General features: G+C 37.7%; 1 protein-coding gene across 2 annotated transcripts in view; it reads right to left on the reverse strand.

The window, feature by feature from the left end:
• Positions 1–27,932, reverse strand: part of LOC128699201 (adenosylhomocysteinase-like 1) — a 562,478-nt gene that overhangs the window by 480,017 nt on the left and 54,529 nt on the right. For both annotated transcript variants that reach the window (XM_070096725.1, XM_070096726.1), the window contains exon 2: positions 16,341–17,043. In XM_070096725.1, coding sequence (XP_069952826.1) covers positions 16,341–16,814 — 474 coding nt within the window. In that variant the 5' untranslated portion in view covers positions 16,815–17,043. The remainder of the gene's footprint in view (positions 1–16,340; positions 17,044–27,932) is intronic.

Below are 27,932 nucleotides of genomic sequence, written 5' to 3' on the forward strand. Positions count from 1 at the left end.
ATTGTACAAGTAGTGATATAATTGTACAAGTAGTGGTATAATTGTACAAGTAGTGATATAATTGTACAAGTAGTGGTATAATTGTACTAGTGGACGCGGTTAACCTCCAAGAAGACATAAACAAAGTTTTCCAGTGGGCAACGGCAAACAATATGATGTTCAATGAGGACAAATTCCTACTCCGTTATGGAAAACTGGAGGAGATAATAACTAGAACAAAGTATACTACAGACTCTGGCCATACAATAGAGCGGGAAAATAATGTAAGGGACCTGGGAGTAGTAATCTGAGGATCTCACTTTCAAGGATCACAACAGTGCCACGATCACAAGTGCAAAGAAAATGATAGGATGGATAATGAGAACTTTCAAAACGAGAGATGCCAAGCCAATGATGATCCTTTTCAAATCACTTGTTCTCTCTAGGCTGGAATACTGCTGTACATTAACATCTCCATTCAAAGCAGGTGAAATTGCAGATCTAGAGATTGTACAGAGATCCTTTACTGCACGTATAAGTTTTGTCAAGCACCTTAACTACTGGGAACACTGGGAAGCACTTGACTTGTACTCGTTGGAACGCAGGAGGGAGAGATATATCATAATCTACACTTGGAAAATCATGGAAGGAATGGTCCCAAATCTGCACATAGAAATCACTCCCTACGAAAGTAAAAGACTGGGCAGGCGATGCAAAATGCCCCCAGTAAAAAGTAGGGGCGCCATTGGTACACTAAGGGAAAACACCATAAGCGTCCGGGGCCCAAAACTGTTCAACAGCCTCACACTAAGCATTAGGGGAAATGGCAATAAGCCCCTGGCTGCCTTCAAGAGAGAGCTGGACAGATACCTAAAGTCAGTGCCGGATCAGCCGGGCTGTGGCTCGTACGTTGGACTGCGTGCGGCCAGCAGTAACAGCCTGATTGATCAGGCCCTGATCCATCGAGAGGCCTGGTCATGGACCGGGCCGCGGGGGCGTTGATCCCCGGAATAACCTCCAGGTATCCAGGTGGTATAATTGTACTAGTGGTATAATTGTACAAGTAGCGGTATAACTGTACAAGTAGTGGTATAATTGTACAAGTAGCGGTATAACTGTACAAGTAGTGGTATAATTGTACTAGTGGTATAATTGTACAACTGGTGGTATAATTGTACTAGTGATATAACTGTACTAGTGGTATAATTGTACAAGTGGTATAATTGTACAAGTGGTATAACTGTACTAGTGGTATAATTGTACTAGTGGTATAATTGTACTAGTGGTATAATTGTACAAGTAGTACTAGTGGTATAATTGTACTAGTGGTATAATTGTACTAGTGGATTAATTGTACAACTGGTGGTATAATTGTGCTAGTGGTAAAACTGTACTAGTGGTATTGTACAACTGGTGGTATAATTGTACAAGTGGTGGTATAATTGTACAAGTAGTGGTATAATTGTACAACTGGTGGTATAATTGTACAACTGGTGGTATAATTGTACAACTGGTGGTATAATTGTACTAGTGTAATTGTACAAGTAGTGGTATAATTGTACTAGTGGTATAATTGTAGTGGTATAATTGCACTAGTGGTATAATTGTGCAAGTGGTATAATTGTGCAAGTGGTATAATTGTACTAGTGGTATAATTGTACTAGTGGAATAATTGTACAAGTGGTACAATTGTACTAGTGGTATAATCGTACAAGTAGTTATATAATTGTACAAGTAGTGATATAATTGTACAAGTAGTGATATAATTGTACAAGTAGTGATATAATTGTACAAGTAGTGGTATAATTGTACAAGTAGTGATATAATTGTACTAGAGGTATAATTGTGCAAGTAGTGGTATAATTGTACAAATAGTGGTATAATTGTACAAGTAGTGATATAATTGTACTAGTGGTATAATTGTACTAGTGGTATAATTGTACTAGTGGTATAATTGTACAAGTAGTGGTATTATTGTACAAGTAGTGATATAATTGTACTAGTGGTATAATTGTACTAGTGGTATAATTGTACTAGTGGTATAATTGTACTAGTGGTATAATTGTACAAGTAGTGGTATAATTGTACAAGTAGTGGTATAATTGTACAAGTAGTGGCATAACTGTAAAAGTAGTGATATAATTGTACTAGTGGTATAATTGTACTAGTGGTATAATTGTACAAGTAGTGATATAATTGTACAAGTAGTGGTATAATTGTACAAGTAGTGATATAATTGTACAAGTAGTGGTATAATTGTACAAGTAGTGGTATAATTGTACAAGTAGTGATATAATTGTACAAGTAGTGGTATAATTGTACTAGTGGTATAATTGTACTAGTGATATAATTGTACTAGTGGTATAATTGTACATGTAGTGATATAATTGTACTAGTGGTGTAATTGTACAAGTAGTGATATAACTGTACTAGTGATATAATTGTGCAAGTAGTGGTATAATTGTACTAGTGGTATAATTGTACTAGTGATATAATTGTACTAGTGGTATAATTGTAGTAGTGGTGTAATTGTACAAGTAGTGGTATAATTGTACAAGTAGTGGTATAATTGTACAAGTAGTGGTATCATTGTACAAGTAGTGATATAACAGTACAAGTAGTGATATAATTGTACTAGTGGTATAATTGTACAAGTAATGATATAATTGTACTAGTGGTATAATTGTACAAGTAGTGGTATAATTGTACTAGTCGTATAATTGTACTAGTGGTATAACTGTACAAGTAGTGGTATAATTGTACAAGTAGTGATATAATTGTACTAGTGGCATAATTGTACTAGTGGTATAATTGTACTAGTGGTATAATTGTACTAGTGGTATAATTGTACTAGTGGCATAATTGTACAACTGGTGGTATAATTGTACTAGTGGTATAATTTTACAACTGGTGGTATAATTGTACTAGTATAATTGTACAAGTGGTGGTATAATTGTACTAGTGGTATAATTGTACAAGTAGTGGTATAATTGTACTAGTGGCATAATTGTACTAGTGGTATAATTGTACTAGTGGCATAATTGTACAAGTGGTATAATTGTACTAGTGGTATAATTGTACAAGTAGTGCAATAATTGAACTAGTGGTATAATTGTACAAGTAGTGGTATAATTGTACAAGTAGTGATATAATTGTACTTGTGATATAATTGTACAAGTAGTGATATAATTGTACTAGTGGTATAATTGTACAAGTGGTATGATTGTACAAGTAGTGATATAATTGTACTAGTGGTACAATTGTACAAGTAGTGGTATAATTGCACAAGTAGTGGTACAATTGTACAAGTAGTGATATAATTGTACAAGTAGTGATATAATTGTACTAGTGGTATAATTGTACTAATGGTATAATTGTACAAGTAGTGGCATAATTGTACAAGTAGTGGTATAATTGTACAAGTAGTGATATAATTGTACAAGTAGTGGTATAATTGTACAAGTAGTGGTATAATTGTACAAGTAGTGACATAATTGTACTAGTGGTATAATTGTACCAGTAGTATAATTGTACTAGTGGTATAATTGTACTAGTGGTATAATTGTACTAGTGGTATAATTGTACAAGTAGTGATATAATTGTACAAGTAGTGATATAATTGTACAAGTAGTGATATAATTGTACTAGTGGTATAATTGTACTTGTGGTATAATTGTACAAGTAGTGATATAATTGTACTAGTGGTATAATTGTACAAGTAGTGGTATAATTGTACAAGTAGTGATATAATTGTACTAGTGGTATAATTGTACAAGTAGTGATATAATTGTACAAGTAGTGGTATAATTGTACAAGTAGTTATATAATTGTACTAGTGGTATAATTGTACAAGAAGTGATATAATTGTCCAAGTAGTGATATAATTGTACAAGTAGTGGTATAATTGTGCAAGTAGTGGTATAATTGTACAAGTGGTGATATAATTGTACAAGTAGTGGTATAATTGTACAAGTAGTGATATAATTGTACTAGTGGCATAATTGTACAATGGTATAATTGTACTAGTGGTATAATTGTACTAGTGGTATAATTGCACTAGTGGTATAATTGTACAAGTAGTGGGATAATTGTACAAGTAGTGGTATAATTGTACAAGTGGTGATATAATTGTACAAGTAGTGATATAATTGTACTAGTGATATAATTGTACAAGTGGTGATATAATTGTACAAGTAGTGGTATAATTGTACTAGTGATATAACTGTAATAGTGGTATAATTGTACAAGTAGTGGTATAATTGTACTAGTGGTATAATTGTACTAGTGATATAATTGTAGTGATATAATTGTACTAGTGGTATAATTGTACTAGTATAATTGTACAAGTAGTGATATAATTGTACAAGTAGTGGTACAATTGTACTAGTGGTATAATTGTACAAGTAGTGATATAATTGTACTAGTGGTGTAATTGTGCAAGTAGTGATATAATTGTACAAGTAGTGGTATAATTGTACAAGTAGTGATATAATTGTACTAGTGGTATAATTGTACAAGTAGTGATATAATTGTACAAGTAGTGGTACAATTGTACTAGTGGTATAATTGTACAAGTAGTGATATAATTGTACTAGTGGTGTAATTGTGCAAGTAGTGATATAATTGTACAAGTAGTGGTATAATTGTACAAGTAATGATATAATTGTACTAGTGGTATAATTGTACAAGTAGTGGTATAATTGTACAAGTAGTGATATAATTGTACAAGTAGTGGTATAATTGTACAAGTAGTGATATAACTGTACTAGTGGTATAATTGTACAAGTAGTGTTATAATTGTATAAGTAGTGGTATAATTGTACAAGTAGTGATATAACTGTACTAGTGGTATAATTGTACAAGTAGTGATATAATTGTACTAGTGGTATAATTGTACTAGTGGTATAATTGTACTAGTGGTATAATTGTACAAGTAGTGATATAATTGTACAAGTAGTGATATAATTGTACTAGTTGTATAATTGTACTAGTGGTATAATTGTACTAGTGGTATAATTGTACTAGTGATATAATTGTACTAGTGGTATAATTGTACAAGTAGCGGTATAATTGTACTAGTGGTATAATTGTACAAGTAATGATATAATTGTACAAGTAGTGGTATAATTGTACAAGTAGTGGTATAATTGTAGTGATATAATTGTACTAGTGGTATAATTGTACTAGTGGTATAATTGTACAAGTGGTATAATTGTACAAGTAGTGATATAATTGTACTAGTGGTATAATTGTACAAGTAGTGATATAATTGTACTAGTGGTATAATTGTACAAGTAGTGATATAATTGTACAAGTAGTGGTATAATTGTACTAGTGGTATAATTGTACAAGAAGTGATATAATTGTACTAGCGGTATAATTGTGCAAGTAGTGATATAATTGTACAAGTAGTGGTATAATTGTACAAGTAGTGATATAATTGTACTAGTGGTATAATTGTACAAGTAGTGGTATAATTGTTCTAGTGGTATAATTGTACTAGTGGTATAATTGTACAAGTAGTGATAAAATTGTACAAGTAGTGGTATAATTGTACAAGTAGTGATATAACTGTACTAGTGGTATAATTGTACAAGTAGTGATATAATTGTACAAGTAGTGGTATAATTGTACAAGTAGTGATATAACTGTACTAGTGGTATAATTGTACAAGTAGTGATATAATTGTACTAGTGGTATAATTGTACTAGTGGTATAATTGTACAAGTAGTGATATAATTGTACTAGTGGTATAATTGTACTAGTGGTATAATTGTACAAGTAGTGATATAATTGTACTAGTGGTATAATTGTACAAGTAGTGGTATAATTGTACTAGTGGTATAATTGTACAAGTAGTGATATAATTGTACAAGTAGTGGTATAATTGTACAAGTAGTGATATAATTGTACTAGTGGTATAATTGTACTAGTGACATAATTGTACAAGTAGTGGTATAATTGTACAAGTAGTGGTATAATTGTACAAGTAGTGATATAATTGTACTAGTGGTATAATTGTACTAGTATTATAATTGTACAAGTAGTGGTATAATTGTAGTAGTGGTATAATTGTACAAGTAGTGGTATAATTGTACAAGTAGTGATATAATTGTGCTAATGGTATAATTGTACAAGTAGTGGTATAATTGTACAAGTAGTGGTATAATTGTACAAGTAGTGGTATAATTGTACTAGTGGTATAATTGTACTAGTGGTATAATTGTACAAGTAGTGGTATAATTGTACAAGTAGTGGTATAATTGTACAAGTAGTGGTATAATTGTACAAGTAGTGGTATAATGGTCCAGGTCGGACCGAAACACTGTCATAAGTTTTAATCTTCTATGTGCGAGTTATTTTATATAAATAGTCACCTTGAAAAGACAACCAGGTGAATACTCTTTGAAAAATGATAATGCAGTAATGTAAGGGGCTAATATCAGATGTATGTGAATTAGTCTTCTAGGTGCACAATGCACACACACTATTGCATCATCTCTTTGCTTCTCAACAAGTGGCATGCCATAGCTACAAAATGGTAGCTATCGCGTAAAGGTAATTCTAGGTAGCCCTGCTGGAAGGGAACATAAGGCTCCCGTAGCTACCTAACGCACAGCATAATAACCACATTGCAGAGCAACAATAGCACTCTCCTTACAATACAGCGGGCCCGGGGTCGAACCCTGAACGAGGTGAGATATACGGGCAAGTTTCCTACATCCATCCCCAGCTCTCTTCCCTACATCTTTTTTCCCCCAGTTCCCAATATCTTCATCACCCCCCTCCTCAACTCTCAGCCTCTTCCTGCTTAACGATATCCTCACTGCCCTACTGAAATCTCGCACCTCAATCTCACACATTTCAACACGCATGGGCCCCATCCTCCGTGATGCAGTGCGACACTGAATCATATCATAGGTACCTTTTGTTCCCGGTGTGTAATTATCACATAAAACAGGGTAGCAGCATACTGATGTATCCGATTTTGTTAAAAAAAAATCCCCTCAGGTGGAGCACTGTGTTACTTCCAGCAACCTACAAATTGGTGTACTGACGTTGAGGTCCATGGCATCATTAGCATATAAAAGAGATCCACACCTTTCCTGGAATGGATGGAAAGCATTCCCGCTCAAAATATATTTGTCAGAGCATTGAAATCTGCCAGCGTTCGCCATGTAAATTTGCAGGAGTCCCATCATAACACAAATGATCAAGTTACTTTAAGAGGCCGCCAGCTGCTCATAACAAGAAATTTAATTATAGAATCTTGAAATACATGTTTACTGCAGCCTCTGTGCACACAACTTTAATTTTAAAACAATTTATACTAGTAATATACACATGACAGGTTTCCAAATATCTTCTACCCTCATTGTCGGGCCTGGGGACAGGCTTTCCCGTTGATCGCCTTTTCAACCAGGCTGTTGCTGTTGGCGGCCCGCTGGTTCGCATATCCAGCACAGCCTAGTTGATCTGGCACTTGGAGGAGATAGTGAACCACTTTGCTCTTGTTAAATTCTACATTTATTGCGGAAATATTTCTGATATCCACTGGTAGCAAGTTGAACAATCTTGAAGCTCGGATACTGACACAATGTTCTCTCACTATCAATACTGCTCTTTTGGTTTTCACCACGTCTATGAAATACCTTTGATGAGTTTCCGGAGGCTTTCTACTCCCATACCTCGTACTCCAGTATGTTGTGTTGCCCTTTACCTGTCACCATTTTTTTCACTTGTGTAAAAGAGAGAGAGAGAGAGAGAGAGAGAGAGAAAGCGGTGCCATAATAAGGGAAGGATGGGACAAGACGTATCAGGTCCAGATTTAAAAGATCCCTCTATTCTGATTCACTGAGACGTGCAGAGCTAAAGGGTACAAAGAAAAGCTCGACAGGCAGGCAGGCAGGCTTGAGAAAGAATGGGAGATGCAAGAAAAAAGGGAGGAGGATGAGGCAAGGAGAAAGAAGAGAGGGAGAGAACATAGAGGGAGAAAAGGTAAAGGGAGGAAGGGCAGAGTAATAAGCGGGGAGAACGAGAGATGACTGAGGAAAAAGTGTGAGAAAAAACGATGAAGTGGAAAAAACGATAAAGTGGAAGGATGATTTCTGATTGTATTTACTATTTTAATTTTTTTTCCTGTGTTAACACACACACACTATATATATATATATATATATATATATATATATATATATATATATATATATATATATATATATATATATATACACACATTTTTTTCAACAAACCGGCCGTATCCCACCGAGGCAGGGTGGCCCAAAAAAAAAAAACGAAAGTTTCTCTTTTTAAATTTAGAAATTTATACGAGGAAAGGGGTTACTAGCCCCTTGCACCCGGCATTTTAGTCGCCTCTTACAACACGCATGGCTTACGGATGAAGAATTCTCTTCCACTTCCCCATGGAGATAAGAGGAAATAAATAAGAACAAGAACTAGAAAGAAAATAGAAGAAAACCCAGAGACGTGTGTATATATTTGCTTGTACATGTATGTGTAGTGTGATCTAAGTGAAAGTAGAAGTAGCAAGACGTACCTGAAATCTTGCATGTTTACGAGACAGAAAAAAAGGACACCAGCAATCCTACCATCATGTAAAACAATTACAGGCTTTCGTTTTACACCCGCTTGGCAGGACGGCAATACCTCCCTGGGCGGTTGCTGTCTACCAACCTACTACCCAAATATATATATATATATATATATATATAATATATATATATAATATAATATATATATATATATATAACTTATATATAATATATATATAATATATATATTTTTTTTTTATTATCACACCGGCCGATTCCCACCAAGGCAGGGTGGCCCGAAAAAGAAAAACTTTCACCATCATTCACTCCATCACTGTCTTGCCAGAAGGGTGCTTTACACTACAGTTTTTAAACTGCAACATTAACACCCCTCCTTCAGAGTGCAGGCACTGTACTTCCCATCTCCAGGACTCAAGTCCGGCCTGCCGGTTTCCCTGAATCCCTTCATAAATGTTACTTTGCTCACACTCCAACAGCACGTCAAGTATTAAAAACCATTTGTCTCCATTCACCCCTATCAAACACGCTCACGCATGCCTGCTGGAAGTCCAAGCCCCTCGCACACAAAACCTCCTTTACCCCCTCCCTCCAACCCTTCCTAGGCCGACCCCTACCCCGCCTTCCTTCCACTACAGACTGATACACTCTTGAAGTCATTCTGCTTCGCTCCATTCTCTCTACATGTCCGAACCACCTCAACAACCCTTCCTCAGCCCTCTGGACAACAGTTTTGGTAATCCCGCACCTCCTCCTAACTTCCAAACTACGAATTCTCTGCATTATATTCACACCACACATTGCCCTCAGACATGACATCTCCACTGCCTCCAGCCTTCTCCTCGCTGCAACATTCATCACCCACGCTTCACACCCATATAAGAGCGTTGGTAAAACTATACTCTCATACATTCCCCTCTTTGCCTCCAAGGACAAAGTTCTTTGTCTCCACAGACTCCTAAGTGCACCACTCACTCTTTTTCCCTCATCAATTCTATGATTCACCTCATCTTTCATAGACCCATCCGCTGACACGTCCACTCCCAAATATCTGAATACGTTCACCTCCTCCATACTCTCTCCCTCCAATCTGATATTCAATCTTTCATCACCCAATCTTTTTGTTATCCTCATAACCTTACTCTTTCCTGTATTCACCTTTAATTTTCTTCTTTTGCACACCCTACCAAATTCATCCACCAATCTCTGCAACTTCTCTTCAGAATCTCCCAAGAGCACAGTGTCATCGGCAAAGAGCAGCTGTGACAACTCCCACTTTGTGTGTGATTCTTTATCTTTTAACTCCACGCCTCTTGCCAAGACCCTCGCATTTACTTCTCTTACAACCCCATCTATAAATATATTAAACAACCACGGTGACATCACACATCCTTGTCTAAGGCCTACTTTTACTGGGAAAAAATTTCCCTCTTTCCTACATACTCTAACTTGAGCCTCACTATCCTCGTAAAAACTCTTCACTGCTTTCAGTAACCCACCTCCTACACCATACACTTGCAACATCTGCCACATTGCCCCCCTATCCACCCTGTCATACGCCTTTTCCAAATCCATAAATGCCACAAAGACCTCTTTAGCCTTATCTAAATACTGTTCACTTATATGTTTCACTGTAAACACCTGGTCCACACACCCCCTACCTTTCCTAAAGCCTCCTTGTTCATCTGCTATCCTATTCTCCGTCTTACTCTTAATTCTTTCAATTATAACTCTACCATACACTTTACCAGGTACACTCAACAGACTTATCCCCCTATAATTTTTGCACTCTCTTTTATCCCCTTTGCCTTTATACAAAGGAACTATGCATGCTCTCTGCCAATCCCTAGGTACCTTACCCTCTTCCATACATTTATTAAATAATTGCACCAACCACTCCAAAACTATATCCCCACCTGCTTTTAACATTTCTATCTTTATCCCATCAATCCCGGCTGCCTTACCCCCTTTCATTTTACCTACTGCCTCACGAACTTCCCCCACACTCACAACTGGCTCTTCCTCACTCCTACAAGATGTTATTCCTCCTTGCCCTATACACGAAATCACAGCTTCCCTATCTTCATCAACATTTAACAATTCCTCAAAATATTCCTTCCATCTTCCCAATACCTCTACCTCTCCATTTAATAACTCTCCTCTCCTATTTTTAACTGACAAATCCATTTGTTCTCTAGGCTTTCTTAACTTGTTAATCTCACTCCAAAACTTTTTCTTATTTTCAACAAAATTTGTTGATAACATCTCACCCACTCTCTCATTTGCTCTCTTTTTACATTGCTTCACCACTCTCTTAACTTCTCTCTTTTTCTCCATATACTCTTCCCTCCTTGCATCACTTCTACTTTGTAAAAACTTCTCATATGCTAACTTTTTCTCCCTTACTACTCTCTTTACATCATCATTCCACCAATCGCTCCTCTTCCCTCCTGCACCCACTTTCCTGTAACCACAAACTTCTGCTGAACACTCTAACACTACATTTTTAAACCTACCCCATACCTCTTCGACCCCATTGCCTATGCTCTCATTAGCCCATCTATCCTCCAATAGCTGTTTATATCTTACCCTAACTGCCTCCTCTTTTAGTTTATAAACCTTCACCTCTCTCTTCCCTGATGCTTCTATTCTCCTTGTATCCCATCTACCTTTTACTCTCAGTGTAGCTACAACTAGAAAGTGATCTGATATATCTGTGGCCCCTCTATAAACATGTACATCCTGAAGTCTACTCAACAGTCTTTTATCTACCAATACATAATCCAACAAACTACTGTCATTTCGCCCTACATCATATCGTGTATACTTATTTATCCTCTTTTTCTTAAAATATGTATTACCTATAACTAAACCCCTTTCTATACAAAGTTCAATCAAAGGGCTCCCATTATCATTTACACCTGGCACCCCAAACTTACCTACCACACCCTCTCTAAAAGTTTCTCCTACTTTAGCATTCAAGTCCCCTACCACAATTACTCTCTCACTTGGTTCAAAGGCTCCTATACATTCACTTAACATCTCCCAAAATCTCTCTCTCTCCTCTGCATTCCTCTCTTCTCCAGGTGCATACACGCTTATTATGACCCACTTCTCGCATCCAACCTTTACTTTAATCCACATAATTCTTGAATTTACACATTCATATTCTCTTTTCTCCTTCCATAACTGATCATTTAACATTACTGCTACCCCTTCCTTTGCTCTAACTCTCTCAGATACTCCAGATTTAATCCCATTTATTTCCCCCCACTGAAACTCTCCTACCCCCTTCAGCTTTGTTTCGCTTAGGGCCAGGACACCCAACTTCTTTTCATTCATAACATCAGCAATCATCTGTTTCTTGTCATCCGCACTACATCCACGCACATTTAAGCAACCCAGTTTTATAAAGTTTTTCTTCTTCTCTTTTTTAGTAATTGTATACAGGAGAAGGGGTTACTAGCCCATTGCTCCCGGCATTTTAGTCGCCTCATACGACACGCATGGCTTACGGAGGAAAGATTCTTTTCCACTTCCCCATGGACAATAGAAGAAATAAAAAAGAACAAGAGCTATTTAGAAAAAGGAGAAAAACCTAGATGTATGTATATATATATATGCATGTGCGTGTCTGTGAAGTGTGACCAAAGTGTAAGTAGGAGTAGCAAGATATCCCTGTTATCTTAGCGTGTTTATGAGACAGAAAAAGAAACCAGCAATCCTACCATCATGCAAAACAGTTACAGGTTTTTGTTTCACAGTCATCTGGCAGGACGGTAGTACTTCCCTGGGTGGTTGCTGTCTACCAACCTACTACCTATATATATATATATATATATATATATATATATATATATATATATATATGTCGTGCCGAATAGGCAGAACTTGCGATCTTGGCTTAAATAGCAACGTTCATCTTGCCATATAGGACAAGTGAAAATTTGAGTATGCAATAATTTCGCCAAAATCATTCTGAACGTAAGGAAAAAAATATATTTTCACAGACAGTTTAACTCTATCTTGATGGGAAGAATAATAGTGGACATAGGAACATTTATTTGTAGGTTTTCTGTAAATTTTAAATTTGAATTCATTATTACCCTTAATAATTAAAACATCTAGAAAAGGCAATGAGTTATTTTCTTCAAATTCAACAGTAAAATTTGTAGAATGGGCTAAGCTATTTAATTTTCCAAGGAAATGGTGTATATCTACATTTTTGGGCATGAGACAAAATATCATCAACATATCTGAACCATTTAGCTCTATTAGGGAGGATTGTGTTAAGCAACCTTGTTTCAAAAAATTCCATGTATAGGTTACTAAGAACAGGTGAAAGAGGATTTCCCATTGCCATACCTGTTCTTAGTAACCTATACATGGATTTTTTTGAAACAAGGCTGCTTAACACAATCCTCCCTAACAGAGCTAAATGGTTCAGATATGTTGATGATATTTTGTGTCTTATGCCCAAAAATGTAGATATACACCATTTCCTTGGCAAATTAAATAGCTTAGCCCATTCTACAAATTTTACTGTTGAATTTGAAGAAAATAACTCATTGCCTTTTCTAGATGTTTTAATTATTAAGGGTAATAATGAATTCAAATTTAAAATTTACAGAAAACCTACAAATAACTGTTCCTATGTCCACTATTATTCTTCCCATCAAGATAGAGTTAAACTGTCTGTTTTCCCATCAATGTTTTTGAGAGCTTTACGAATTTGTAGTCCAGAGTTCATAGATGAGGAAATATCCAAAATTTATGAAATAGGTAATGATTTGAAATACCCAAGAAATGTAATTGATAAATCTTTTAAAGTTGCTAGAAATACTTTTTACAATCCAAAAAGGGACAACCAGCCTTATTCAACTAAAAATATGTTGGTTCTCCCTTACCATGAAAACTTGGTTGATATGCCTTCTCTTCTTAAGACTTTTAATATTAAAGTTGATATGCCTTCTCCTCTTAAGACTTTTAATATTAAAATCTTGATACAGTAAAAAAAACTCTTGATAAAGAATTCCCCCCAAAATGCTGATGGACGTGTCTATAAGATTCCTTGCAAAATTTGCGATAAAGTTTATTACGGTCAAACTGGTAAAAATCTCGAACTAAGATTAAAACAACAAATATAGCATTAGAACTGGACAAGATTCCAATGCTCTATTTATTCATGTAAGAGATTTTAACCATCCAATTGATTTTCAAAAAGCTGAGAAAGTAGTATCAAGCAAGTCCATGGTCGACAGGAATATAATTGAATCTTGTTTCATAAAAAGCAGTTTTGACAATAATATGAATATTTCCTTTGGTTTATATAAATTAGATCCATTTATAATTAATAGAATTTGGAAAGAATTTAATAATACATTGGACAAATAATAATTTTTTAAATTTCTTATTTCTTGGGTAGAATAGTTTGTTGGTGGGTTGTATGAAGGACCTGTCTAGTTCGGCCGGCGGGCCTGCTGTCTCACGTCAGGTGTTTCGTTGTTGTGGGATCTGATAGTGAGGTGTGGGCTACCCCTTTATATACCTTCCTTTGATGCTTTACTTTCATTGTTCCTTGATAATGTGAGTAGTCACGAAAGCGCTTGGAACTTCTCTATTCTTTCACAGTGGTTGTTTTGCATATACATATACATATACACACTAATATATATATATATATATATATATATATATATATATATATATATATATATATATATATATATAAAAATTATTGTGATGCAATAATTTCGCAAAACTCATTCCGAACTTAACGAAAAAGATATATTTCATTAAGTTTGTTTATTAAATTGTCAACTTATCTAAAATATATTTAGTTGAATTAGGATAAATTAAATTGCGCTTGTTATAATAAGGTTAGGTAAGTTTTCTTAGGTTCTTTTGGTACAAAATTATTAATTTTTACATTAGCATAAATTAAAAAAAATATATGTTTAAAGATATAAGGGAAAATTTTTAGAAAGGACTTTATTTTAAACGAGTTCTTGCTAACTGACCAATTTTACCTATTCGGCACGGCATTATATCAATAACACTGCGACTAGCCGAGGATTCGAGCCCATGTCGTTTTGGCCCGCCTTATGGTGAGCCAAAAATCACACATGACGCTCACCATCAGGTGGGCCAAAACGAGATGCGTTCGAATCCTCGGCTAGTCGCAGTGTTGTTATTGATTCAATACCACTTGTTTGTGGTTACAATAATATGCGTGTTTTTTTTTTTTGCTGAATAGGTAAAATTGGTCAATTAGTAAGAACTCCTTTAAAATTAAGTCCTTTCTAGAATTTTCTCTTATACGTTCAAAGATTTTTTTTTCATTTATGGAAATGTAAAAATTAAAAATTTTGTACCAGAAGAACCTTACAAAACTTACCTAACCTTATTATAACAAGCTCAATTTAATTTTGCCTAATCCAACAATATACATTGTAGATAAGTTTACAATAATTTAATAATAGACAAGCACAATGAAATATTTTTTTTTCGTTAGGTTGAAGATGATTTTTGCAAAATTATTGCAGACACAAATTTTCGCTTGCCTTATTCGGCAAACAGAGCGCTGTTATTTAAGCCAAAATCGCAAGTTTTACTTGGCACGACATATATATGTGTACAAGGCATACAGTCTTAGTTGACATCAGTGACAGAAAGCCACTTATGCAGAGAGTTTCGGGCAAATTAGGCCAATTTTGTCCCAGGCTGCGACCCACGCCAGTCCACTAACACCCAGGTACCCATTTTACTGATGGGGGCCAATTTTGTCCCAGGCTGCGACCCACGCCAGTCCACTAACACCCAGGTACCCATTTTACTTATGGGTGAACATGGACAGCAGTTGTCTTATGGAATCACGTCCTAATGTTTTCCAACCGTACCAAGGATCGACCCCTGGACCTCAGTGTGAGCTGAATGAGCAAGCATTTATTTTTAGGTCCTCCCACAGGAAGCACTTCAGAACTGACTCCCAGGTAACAAAGGCAGTGTTAAGAAACTTGTTCATATGTTCATCCTCGTAGTGAGTGAGAGTTCGACCCCACATCGTATCAGGCGTCCGAGTGAACTAAGTACTGGCTTGTCTCAAGCTCTTCCATGATATAGATCTATATAATTTATCTTAAGTTTCAATGTTTACAAGAAGATGGTTCAGTAGGTTTTCTTACTTATTAGTTGGCTCACTCAAACTGCCTTCAAAACACACACAATAACCTCAGTGAAGATTAACTAAGTAAATTCAATAATAACCACGTTTTTTTAATGCTGGTGAACTATCAACATTTAAACTGTACATATAGCAATCAAATTATATAAAAAAACATAACATGTTATATTAAAATTGAAATACGTTGCAGTATTATAGTGTCCACACCTTTAAAATTTTTACATCAAATTTTAAAATTCAGAATGCAGAATTAAAAAAATATACAGACTAAAATAATGGCAGTTTCTCTTTGGAAGACAGGAATATGTGGAAAAAATATCTCAAACCAAAGCTGAACTTTTTACTTAAATTAAAAATATCTCACTCTAAAGCTAAGCTTATTTCTTAAATTAAAAATTACCCACAATAAATATCAATTATATATTAATTTTATTATTAAAATACTAAATATCGCAAAAATTTCTTGGAAGAAACAAGGGAAGAAGCAGATCTTAGGAAGTAATTTTACATTAATATTCAATAATAATATTTAACTATAACAACAAAACGACTGGCTGCTGATATTACACATTATTTAAACAAATATGTCAGAAGTGCATAAGACTCACCTCCTCTTTGTCGTCATCACGACTCTCCTCTCTGAAACTCTGCTTGCCCTCCCCAGACCTGCTTATAGAGCCGCTCACCAACTTTCCCACAGTTTGAGGGGAGAAGGTTCCCGAGTCATCGTCCACTTGGCTATCCGGGGTATCATCTATGAATTGCAGGGAGCGACGATAATTCCTGCTCCTCTTAAACTCTAATCGTCTGATAGCGGCGCGAGCCTCCAAGCTATCGTCACCCCTAACATCGCTCGCTTTTACGTTTTCTCTAGTGTCTTCATGGGAAACGTTTTCTTCCACTCCAGGCACCAGTTTCCTGGTCAGGTTCTCCATTCCCTGACCAAAGCTATCATAAGTGAATTTCACAGCGCTACTTGCATGGCTCTGTATGACCTCACCTTCACTATTATCTGAGGGAGGCTCGAGCTTTTCTTCCTGCGGTGACACAATGCATTGTTGAACAGCGTCTTGGTCAGCCATCACGTAAAGAAGAAAATGAACACGCTCTTGAGAAATCTCACCTTCGTATCCTCCTAGGATAATAACTTGACGATAATATATTGGCTAAGTTATTAACAAGTCTTAGTCTCGTAAACAAATAACTTATATCCACTTCTTCCAAACAAGTGGACTGGTTCAAAAAAATAGTCTCGTAAAATGTGCCAAGAAAATTTGTTAAGAACTCATCAAACAATAAAGTTCACTAAATCTGAAATAAATTAATAAAGAAACTGAATAAAATCTACAAAATAGCAGGAATGTAAAAAAATATTTTAAACAAACAAAAAAAAAAACGCAAATATTACTGGAGAGCCAAGGTTGTTTAGGGTGACTGACCTCAAGAAGACCCGGGCCAGGGTTCACCCGCTGAACCCACCTGTTTGCTAACCTACCCAGCAACACGAATTAAAACACATCATATATATGTAAGCATACAAATATATCAATATATGCTCAATTAATAACCCACGTGGAGATAAAAAAAAATTCAGGAAATTAATTGATCTGTATATTTCAACCCCCTTCTGGGATCCTCTTCCGCTATTATATATACTGGTATGTGGCAAGTGCAGTAGCTACATTTGGTAAGTGGCCTGGCAGGTTACTGAACTTATTTTTAGTCTTTATTTACGCTATCTGACAGTTCCTGTCACCTCCAAGACGTGGCCCCGAATCATCTACTGAGGAGCCTAACAGGTGGCCAGGGCCCCCTCCATCAGGTCCCCACGAGGTGGCCCTGGGATATTCATCCATCTCGAGATTCCCAAGATGTACTAAGGACGTAGAAGAGATGGCCCAGGACCATCTAAGGGCCCTGCAAGAAGGGTCCAGGACAAAGGCCCTACAAGGGTCCAGGACCATCTACTGGCCCTGCAAAAAGGGCCCAAGACCATCTACTAAGGGCCCTGCCAGCGGAGAGACTAGTCGATGTATTAAGGGTCCCCTAGAAGTGGTCTCGGACCATCCGTCAATGACACTTCAAAATCAAGTAATTAGAACAATGTGGATAAATTTGGACCCGCATCAACATGAAACAAAAATTCAGGAGATGAGCACTGGAATGTTGGAGGAAGTGAAGAGCAGGAAGGAAGGACGAGGGAGGAAGACAGAGGAGGGAAGGTGGAGAGGATGGGGAGGGGAAAGGGTGAGAATGAAGGGAGGCAAGGGAGAGTGAAGGAAGAGTAAGGGAGAGTGAAGGAAGAATAGGGGAGTGAAGGAAGAATAGGGGAGTGAAGGAAGAATAGGGGAGTGAAGGAAGAGTAAGGGAGGGCGAAGGAAGAGTAAGGGAGAATGATATACCTTTGATGAGTTTCGAGTCTCTCTCTACTCTCCGAGCCCGGCTATGGGCCAGGCTCGTCTGGTGCTTGTCTGGTCAACCAGGCTGTTGCTGTTGGAGGGAGCACTAGCGATTTGAAGAGTGTCACCATTGGCATTATTTCCCTTGTTTAGAAGGTTCTCAATACCCGCCCCGTCATCCTCCTGGCTGTCGTGAACTTTGTCTTGTTATGTTCTCTGAAAGAAAGGTCAGCTGACATAATTATTCCCAAGTCTTTTACGTTTTCCTTTCGTTCTATTTGATCCTCTTGAGTTTTTGTATACAGTGCTCCTTTTAAGTTCTTCAGTCTTTCCATACCAAAGCAGCTGGAACTTACCACAAATGAACATCATGCTGTTATCCACTGCACACAGGAAAACCCTGCTTACGTCTTCCTGTAATTTTTCCGTGTCTTCTATTGTAGTGAAGGAAGAGTAGAGGAGAGTGAAGGAAGAATAAAGATGAGTGAAGGAAGAGTAAGGGAGAGTGAAGAAGATTAAGGTGGGGTGAAAGGTAACTAGTGGTTACAAGTACCACCATTCATCAGTATGTAATGTACTTAGTAAGCACAACCAATTTTCCTAAGAAATTAAGTAGGCATCTTGTGCAACATTCTCCTAGTTTTCACTGACACTGCAACACTGAGGAGTTGCCTCAACACTGCAACAGTGAGGAGTTGGCCCAACACTGCAACAGTGAGGAGTTGCCCCAACACTGCAACACTGAGGAGTTGCCTCAACCCTGCAACAATGAGGAGTTGCCCCAACACTGCAACACTGAGGAGTTGCCTCAACCCTGCAACAATGAGGAGTTGCCCCAACACTGCAACACTGAGGAGTTGCCTCGACACTGCAACACGAACTGCCTCAACGGTGACACCAACATACCGCAACACTGGAGTTGCCTCAACGGTGACACTGTCAACACATTACAACAGTGTTAGTAGTGGATTTTTCCTCTGGGGGGTCTCCTCCGGAAAAGGCCTTCCTCTGGGAGGTCTCCTCCGGTTTGGGCCTTCCTCTGGGAGGTCTCCTCCGGTTTGGGCCTTCCTCTGGGAGGTCTCTTCCGGTCTAGGACCAGCAGCTGGAGGGTCACCTTTTCACACCTAGGTGTTACTTCCGGTTTTGACCATGACCTCGCCCTCGAGACTACCTCACCCTTGACCCCCCAACCAATACCCCCCGCCCACGACCCCCCCCTTCGCGACCCCGCCCGCCCGCCCGCGCGCCGCACCCGCGCGCCGCACCCGCGCCCCCGCCCGCGAGCCCGCCCGCGCGCCGCGCCCGCGCGCCCCGCCCGCGCGCCCGCCCGCGCGCCCCGCCCCGCCCGCGCGCCCGCCCGCGCCCTTCGCGAGCCCCGCCCGCGCCTTCTGCTGCGCCTTCTGCAGCGTCGTCCGGATCGCCCCCGCGCCTCGAATTTTTTTTCTTATGATCTCCTTGGATCAAGTTTTTGGATTCCTCCCCTATGGGGTTTTCGAATTTTTTTTGAATTTCATTTTCTTGTGCTCTCCATCTCCTCGGATCAAGTTTTTAAGGTTCCCCCTCTCACTTTCACTCCCACCCCAAAATTTCTCGATAATACAAGTTTTGGATTCCCCCCTATGGGGTTTTCGAAATTCTCCATCTCCTTGGATCAAGGTTTTTTTTTTGGATTGTCCCTCCTTCCACCCCCCAATCCCAAAAATTTCTCAATATTACCAAGTTTTTGGATTCCCCCCTATGGGGTTTTCGAAATTCTCCAATTCCTTGGATCAAATTTTTGGGTACCCCTCCTTTCACCCCAAATTTTCTCGACAATACCATGACTCCATCTCCTCGGATCAAATTTTTGAGGTTCCCCCTCTCACTTTCACCCCCCATCCCAAAATTTCTCGAAATCAAATTCTCCATCTCCTTGGATCAAGTTTTTTGGGTACCCCTCCTTTCACCCCAAATTTTCTCGACAATACCATGACTCCATCTCCTCGGATCAAGTTTTTTGGATCCCCCCTATGGGGTTTTCGAAATTCTCCATCTCCTTGGATCAAATTTTTGGATTACCCCTCTCACTTTCACTCCCACCCCAAAATTTCTCGATAATACCAAGACTCCATCTCCTTGGATCAAGTTTTTTGGATTCCCCACTCTGGGGGTAAGCATGCTTACTACAGGTCTAAACATCTTCCCCTTATTATTTTAAAATGAACTAAAACCTTCCTCTCATTAAGTTAAATGAACTAAAAAAAGCGTGTTTACTCGACGGTCAGTGACGTCACGTGTTGACCCAGCACACAGGTTGAATCTTGTCTACCCTTTTACCCACCCTCCCAAACCCTCACACTCCAACCAACACCTCACAATTTTCACTCATAACCCCCAATTTTTCTCGTTTTAACCCTTTTAGTTCATTAAAGTTAATAAGGGGACACATGCATCAGAAAGTCACCACATCGCTTACATCCACTTTCGTTAAATTCACTACTCACAATTTTACATATTACGAAGTTAAATACGCACTTTTACTTTGAACATCTTCAAAACACTCTCATAAATCATTTGAATACTCACAAAAAATACCTTTATACATTTCCAAACAACACTGAAATACTCCAAAATCATCATTCGAACACCCCCAAATCATCTCTGAATACTCCCAGAACACCTTCATCTGTACTCTTGCACATCATTTGAACACCTTCCAAACACCTTTGAACACCTTCAAAACACTCTCTTAATCATTTGTACACCTTCAAAAAACACCTTTGAACACCTTCAAAACACCCTTGAACACCCTTGATCACCTTCAAAAACAACATTTGAACACACTCAAAACACCTTTGAACATTTCCAAAACACTATTTGAGTACTCCCAAATAAGATTTGACATCTCTAATTTATCTGCACTTACACATTTCATTAAATTACAACTCATCCCTCAGTCTCCAGACTAGGCATTTTCTCGTTTTTTTTACCCTTTTAGTTCATTAAAGTTATTAAGGGGACACAATACATCAGAAAAAAAAGTCACAAAAACTAACTCAAACACTTTACTTTGAACACCCCCAAAAACACTCTCATAATCATTTGAATACTCACATAAACACCCTTGAACACCTTCAAAACACCTTTGAATATCGTTTTTAAACTAATTTCATCACAACCCACTTATATCATCTTTTTTCGGTAACTCTAATTCGACTACACTACCCTCATCAATTACCAACAAATTTTACTCGTTTTAACTAATGTCATCACTGTAACCAAGATTTTCACAAAAAAAAAAAACTCTATGTCACCTAACACACACGCACACACACACCCCACAACACCCACAATTTTTCTCGTTTTAACCCTTTTAGTTCATTAAAGTTAATAAGGGGACACAGTACATCAGAAAGTCACAACACCCACACCCTCCATTTTTTTCTCGTTTTAACCCTTTTAGTTCATTAAAGTTAATAAGGGGACACACTACATCAGAAAAAGTCCCAACAACAACCCACTTATAACATCTTTTTTCGGTATCTCTAGTTCGACAACAACACCCACATCCCACAACACCCACGAACATTTCCAAAACACTATTTGAGTACTCCCAATTACACCACTGATTACTACTAAAACACCACTGAATTCAATCAAAACACCCTTCAACACCTTCAAACACCCTTGAACACCTTCAAAACACTCTTGAACACCTTCAAAATCACCTTTGAACATTTCCAATCAACACTGAAACACTTCCAAAAAACACAATTTGAGTACTCCCAATTACACCACTGAATACTACTAAAACACCGCTGAATTCAATCAAAACACCCTTCAACACCTTCAAAACACCTTTGAACACCTTCAAAACACCTTTGACACCTTCAAAAACACCTTTGAACATTTCCAATCAACACTGAAACACTTCCAAAAAAAACACAATTTGAGTACTCCCAATTACACCACTGAATACTACTAAAACACTGCTGAATTCAATCAAAACACCCTTCAACACCTTCAAAACACCTTCGAACACCTTTGAACACCTTCAAAAAACAACATTTGAACACACTCAAAACACCTTTGAACACCTTTGAACATTTCCAAACAACACTGAAACACTTCCAAAAACACCATTTGAGTACTCCCAAATACACCACTGAATACTAAAACACCACTGAATACACTCAAAACACCACCAAAATCACCATAAACTAAGATCAACACCCACATCCCACAACACCCACAACCCACAACACCCACATTTTTTTTCTCGTTTTATCTAATTTCATCAGAAAGTCACAACACCCACACCCCCCATTTTTTTTCTCGTTTTAACCCTTTTAGTTCATTAAAGTTAATAAGGGGACACACTACATCAGAAAAAGTCCCAACAACAACCCACTTATGACGTCTTTTCGGTATCTCTAGTTCGACAACAACACCCACATCCCACAACACCCATGAACATTTCCAAAACACTATTTGAGTACTCCCAATTACACCACTGATTACTACTAAAACACCGCTGAATTCAATCAAAACACCCTTCAACACCTTCAAACACCCTTGAACACCTTCAAAACACTCTTGAACACTTTTCAAAAACACCTTTGAACATTTCCAATCAACACTGAAACACTTCCAAAAACACCATTTGAGTACTCCCAATTACACCACTGATTACTACTAAAACACCGCTGAATTCAATCAAAACACCCTTCAACACCTTCAAACACCCTTGAACACACTCAAAACACCCTTCAACACCTTCAAAACACCTTTGAACACATTCAAAACACCTTTGAACACATTCAAAACACTCTCATAATCATTTGAACACACTCAAAACACCTTTGAATAACCTCAAAACACCGTCGAACACCTTCAAAACACCCTTGAACACCCTTGATCACCTTCAAAAAAACAACATTTGAACACACTCAAAACACCTTTGAACACCTTTGAACATTTCCAAACAACACTGAAACACTTCCAAAAACACCATTTGAGTACTCCCAAATACACCACTGAATACTAAAACACCACTGAATACACTCAAAACACCACCAAAATCACCATAAACTAAGATCAACACCCACAACCCACAACACCCACAATTTTTCTCGTTTTAACCCTTTTAGTTCATTAAAGTTAATAAGGGGACACAGTACATCAGAAAGTCACAACACCCACACCCTCCATTTTTTTCTCGTTTTAACCCTTTTAGTTCATTAAAGTTAATAAGGGGCCACACTACATCAGAAAAAGTCACAAAAACAACCCACTTATAACGTCTTTTCGGTATCTCTAGTTCGACAACAACACCCACATCACCCACATCCCACATCCCCCACACACACACACAGACACACACACACACACATCCCTAACCTAGCCTAACCTAACCTAACTTATCCTAACCTAACCTAACCTAACCTAACCTAACTTATCCTAACCTAGCTTAACCTAACCTAACCTTACCTAAATTATCCTAACCTAACCTAACCTAGCCTAACCTAACCTAACTTAACCTAACCTAACCTAACCGAACCTACCCTAACCTAACCTTACCTAACCTAACCTAGCCTAACCTAACCTAACCTAACTTAACCTAACCCAACCTAACCTAACCTAACCTAGCCTAACCTAACTTAACCTAACCTAACCTAACCTACCCTAACCTAACCTAACCTAACCTATCTTAACCTTACCTAACCTAACCTAGCCGAACCTATCCTAACCTAACCTAAAATATATTGGAACACTTCCAAAATACATTAGAGTACTCCAGAATTACTTTGAACGAATCCATTTTTGGATATTTCCAAATTAGTTTTGAAAACTTTATCGTAAAATCGAACATTATTTTCTTGTTGGTAAAACACACTCAATGGTAGAAATATTTACTCGATTTCCGAATAGAAGCACTGTCCTCGCTCTGAGAGACTCATTGTGGGTCACCCCAACACATGGTGTAATGCGCTTCACACCCAAGGTAGAACATAACACCTGCGTCAACTCAGGACAGACAGGCGCCATGTAATGCGGGTAACATCCAAGGTAGAAAATCATCTCTTTCCAGACCAACTGTCTATCCTAACCTAACCTAACCTAACCTAATTCCTAACCTAACCTAACCTCACCTAACCGAACCTAACCTAACTCCATCAATCACCTCTATCCTAACCTAACCTAACCTAACCTAACCCAACCTAACTCCATCAAACACCTCTATCCTAACCTAACCTAACCTATCCTAACCTAACCTAACCTAACTCCATCAAACACCTCGAATACTACCTAACTTAACCTAACCTAACCTTACCTAACCTACCGAACCTAACCTAACCTAACCTATCCTAACCTGTCCCAACCTAACCTAACCTAACCTAACCTAACCTAACTTATCCTAAGCTAACCTAACCTAACTTATCCTAACCTAACCTATCCTAACCTAACCTAAACACTGACTAACTTTGAACCAACTCTGAACACCACTGATCTTCTTCAAAAAATGCTCTGCACATCATTTGAACACCTTCAAAAAAAAACACCATCAAACACCTCCGAATACTCCCAAAAAAAACACTACTGATTACTACCAAATCACCACTGAATACTACCAATCACCGTCAAAATCACCAGAAACTAAGTTTAACATCACCATCTAACATCCTTTTTATAGAAATCCCCTCAAATCACTATAACCAAGAACTCCCTCCCCATTTGGCGCATAAAAAAAAAGCATGAACACAAACCTAATACGCAAACACTTAGTACATGATCACCATCAACTGAAAACATATCTTATACACACACATAATATAAGACAATCACCAACTACAATCACCCATGTTCACTTACCTCAAAATCACTAATATCACAGAAAACAATCATTTTTATAAACATTTCACACACACACACACACACACACACACAAAAAAAAATCATATTTGACAATATCTAAGCGCACTCACCTCACTACCACCAACACACGATGTCTCACCTCACAGGACCGACGAGCTCACCTCCAGTGACGTCACACTCCCATTGTGTTACTTGGTGGTTGGTAACATCACACCTAACCCCCCCCTTGTTTCAACCTGTTGTACCCTACATTATCTAAGAACACTATATCCAAGACGATTACCAGATTTTATGATCCCCAACACCAAGATCACAGAAAACACACATTTTTATAATTATTCACACAAAAATCACGATCACCAATTCCATATCATGTTTACCGTCATCTATCAACACTAATCACCAAGATCACCAAAAAAAAATCTAAGATCATGCATCTCAAAACTACTATGATCAATGAAAACACTTATTTTTTAAAACATTCGCACAAAAATAAGACATACACAAAAATACCACAACACTCCCACCAACATCTATAACATAACATGAGCACTATAACATATCACTATCACAAAAAAATAATACACAAACACCCACATATTATACATTTCAATTGGAAATTTAAGACATGAGACATACTCACCAAATCTAAGACATTCACCTCCAACTAAGACATACACATCACCCCTAAAACTTCCTTCCTTATTCATTCCGTATATCTCCTAGAGCTGTTTTAACCCCGACGGTTCCATCACGACGTAGGAGCCAGAGGAACCATCACCACTCCAACACCACCTACTACACTCTGGCTCCTACGTCGTGGTGGATCCGTCGGGGTTAAAACAGCTCTAGGAGATATACGGAATGAATAAGGAAGGAAGTTTTAGGGGTGATGTGTATGTCTTAGTTGGAGGTGAATGTCTTAGATTTGGTGAGTATGTCTCATGTCTTAAATTTCCAATTGAAATGTATAATATGTGGGTGTTTGTGTATTATTTTTTTGTGATAGTGATATGTTATAGTGCTCATGTTATGTTATAGATGTTGGTGGGAGTGTTGTGGTATTTTTGTGTATGTCTTATTTTTGTGCGAATGTTTTAAAAAATAAGTGTTTTCATTGATCATAGTAGTTTTGAGATGCATGATCTTAGATTTTTTTTTTGGTGATCTTGGTGATTAGTGTTGATAGATGACGGTAAACATGATATGGAATTGGTGATCGTGATTTTTGTGTGAATAATTATAAAAATGTGTGTTTTCTGTGATCTTGGTGTTGGGGATCATAAAATCTGGTAATCGTCTTGGATATAGTGTTCTTAGATAATGTAGGGTACAACAGGTTGAAACAAGGGGGGGTTAGGTGTGATGTTACCAACCACCAAGTAACACAATGGGAGTGTGACGTCACTGGAGGTGAGCTCGTCGGTCCTGTGAGGTGAGACATCGTGTGTTGGTGGTAGTGAGGTGAGTGCGCTTAGATATTGTCAAATATGATTTTTTTTTTTTGTGTGTGTGTGTGTGTGTGTGAAATGTTTATAAAAATGATTGTTTTCTGTGATATTAGTGATTTTGAGGTAAGTGAACATGGGTGATTGTAGTTGGTGATTGTCTTATATTATGTGTGTGTATAAGATATGTTTTCAGTTGATGGTGATCATGTACTAAGTGTTTGCGTATTAGGTTTGTGTTCATGCTTTTTTTTATGCGCCAAATGGGGAGGGAGTTCTTGGTTATAGTGATTTGAGGGGATTTCTATAAAAAGGATGTTAGATGGTGATGTTAAACTTAGTTTCTGGTGATTTTGACGGTGATTGGTAGTATTCAGTGGTGATTTGGTAGTAATCAGTAGTGTTTTTTTTGGGAGTATTCGGAGGTGTTTGATGGTGTTTTTTTTTGAAGGTGTTCAAATGATGTGCAGAGCATTTTTTGAAGAAGATCAGTGGTGTTCAGAGTTGGTTCAAAGTTAGTCAGTGTTTAGGTTAGGTTAGGATAGGTTAGGTTAGGATAAGTTAGGTTAGGTTAGCTTAGGATAAGTTAGGTTAGGTTAGGTTAGGTTAGGTTAGGTTAGGTTAGGTTGGGACAGGTTAGGATAGGTTAGGTTAGGTTAGGTTCGGTAGGTTAGGTAAGGTTAGGTTAGGTTAAGTTAGGTAGTATTCGAGGTGTTTGATGGAGTTAGGTTAGGTTAGGTTAGGATAGGTTAGGTTAGGATAGAGGTGATTGATGGAGTTAGGTTAGGTTCGGTTAGGTGAGGTTAGGTTAGGTTAGGAATTAGGTTAGGTTAGGTTAGGTTAGGATAGACAGTTGGTCTGGAAAGAGATGATTTTCTACCTTGGATGTTACCCGCATTACATGGCGCCTGTCTGTCCTGAGTTGACGCAGGTGTTATGTTCTACCTTGGGTGTGAAGCGCATTACACCATGTGTTGGGGTGACCCACAATGAGTCTCTCAGAGCGAGGACAGTGCTTCTATTCGGAAATCGAGTAAATATTTCTACCATTGAGTGTGTTTTACCAACAAGAAAATAATGTTCGATTTTACGATAAAGTTTTCAAAACTAATTTGGAAATATCCAAAAATGGATTCGTTCAAAGTAATTCTGGAGTACTCTAATGTATTTTGGAAGTGTTCCAATATATTTTAGGTTAGGTTAGGATAGGTTCGGCTAGGTTAGGTTAGGTAAGGTTAAGATAGGTTAGGTTAGGTTAGGTTAGGGTAGGTTAGGTTAGGTTAGGTTAAGTTAGGTTAGGCTAGGTTAGGTTAGGTTAGGTTGGGTTAGGTTAAGTTAGGTTAGGTTAGGTTAGGCTAGGTTAGGTTAGGTAAGGTTAGGTTAGGGTAGGTTCGGTTAGGTTAGGTTAGGTTAAGTTAGGTTAGGTTAGGCTAGGTTAGGTTAGGTTAGGATAATTTAGGTAAGGTTAGGTTAGGTTAAGCTAGGTTAGGATAAGTTA

Source organism: Cherax quadricarinatus, chromosome 54, assembly GCF_038502225.1.
Source record: "Cherax quadricarinatus isolate ZL_2023a chromosome 54, ASM3850222v1, whole genome shotgun sequence".
NCBI classification, from domain to species: Eukaryota; Metazoa; Arthropoda; class Malacostraca; order Decapoda; family Parastacidae; genus Cherax; species Cherax quadricarinatus.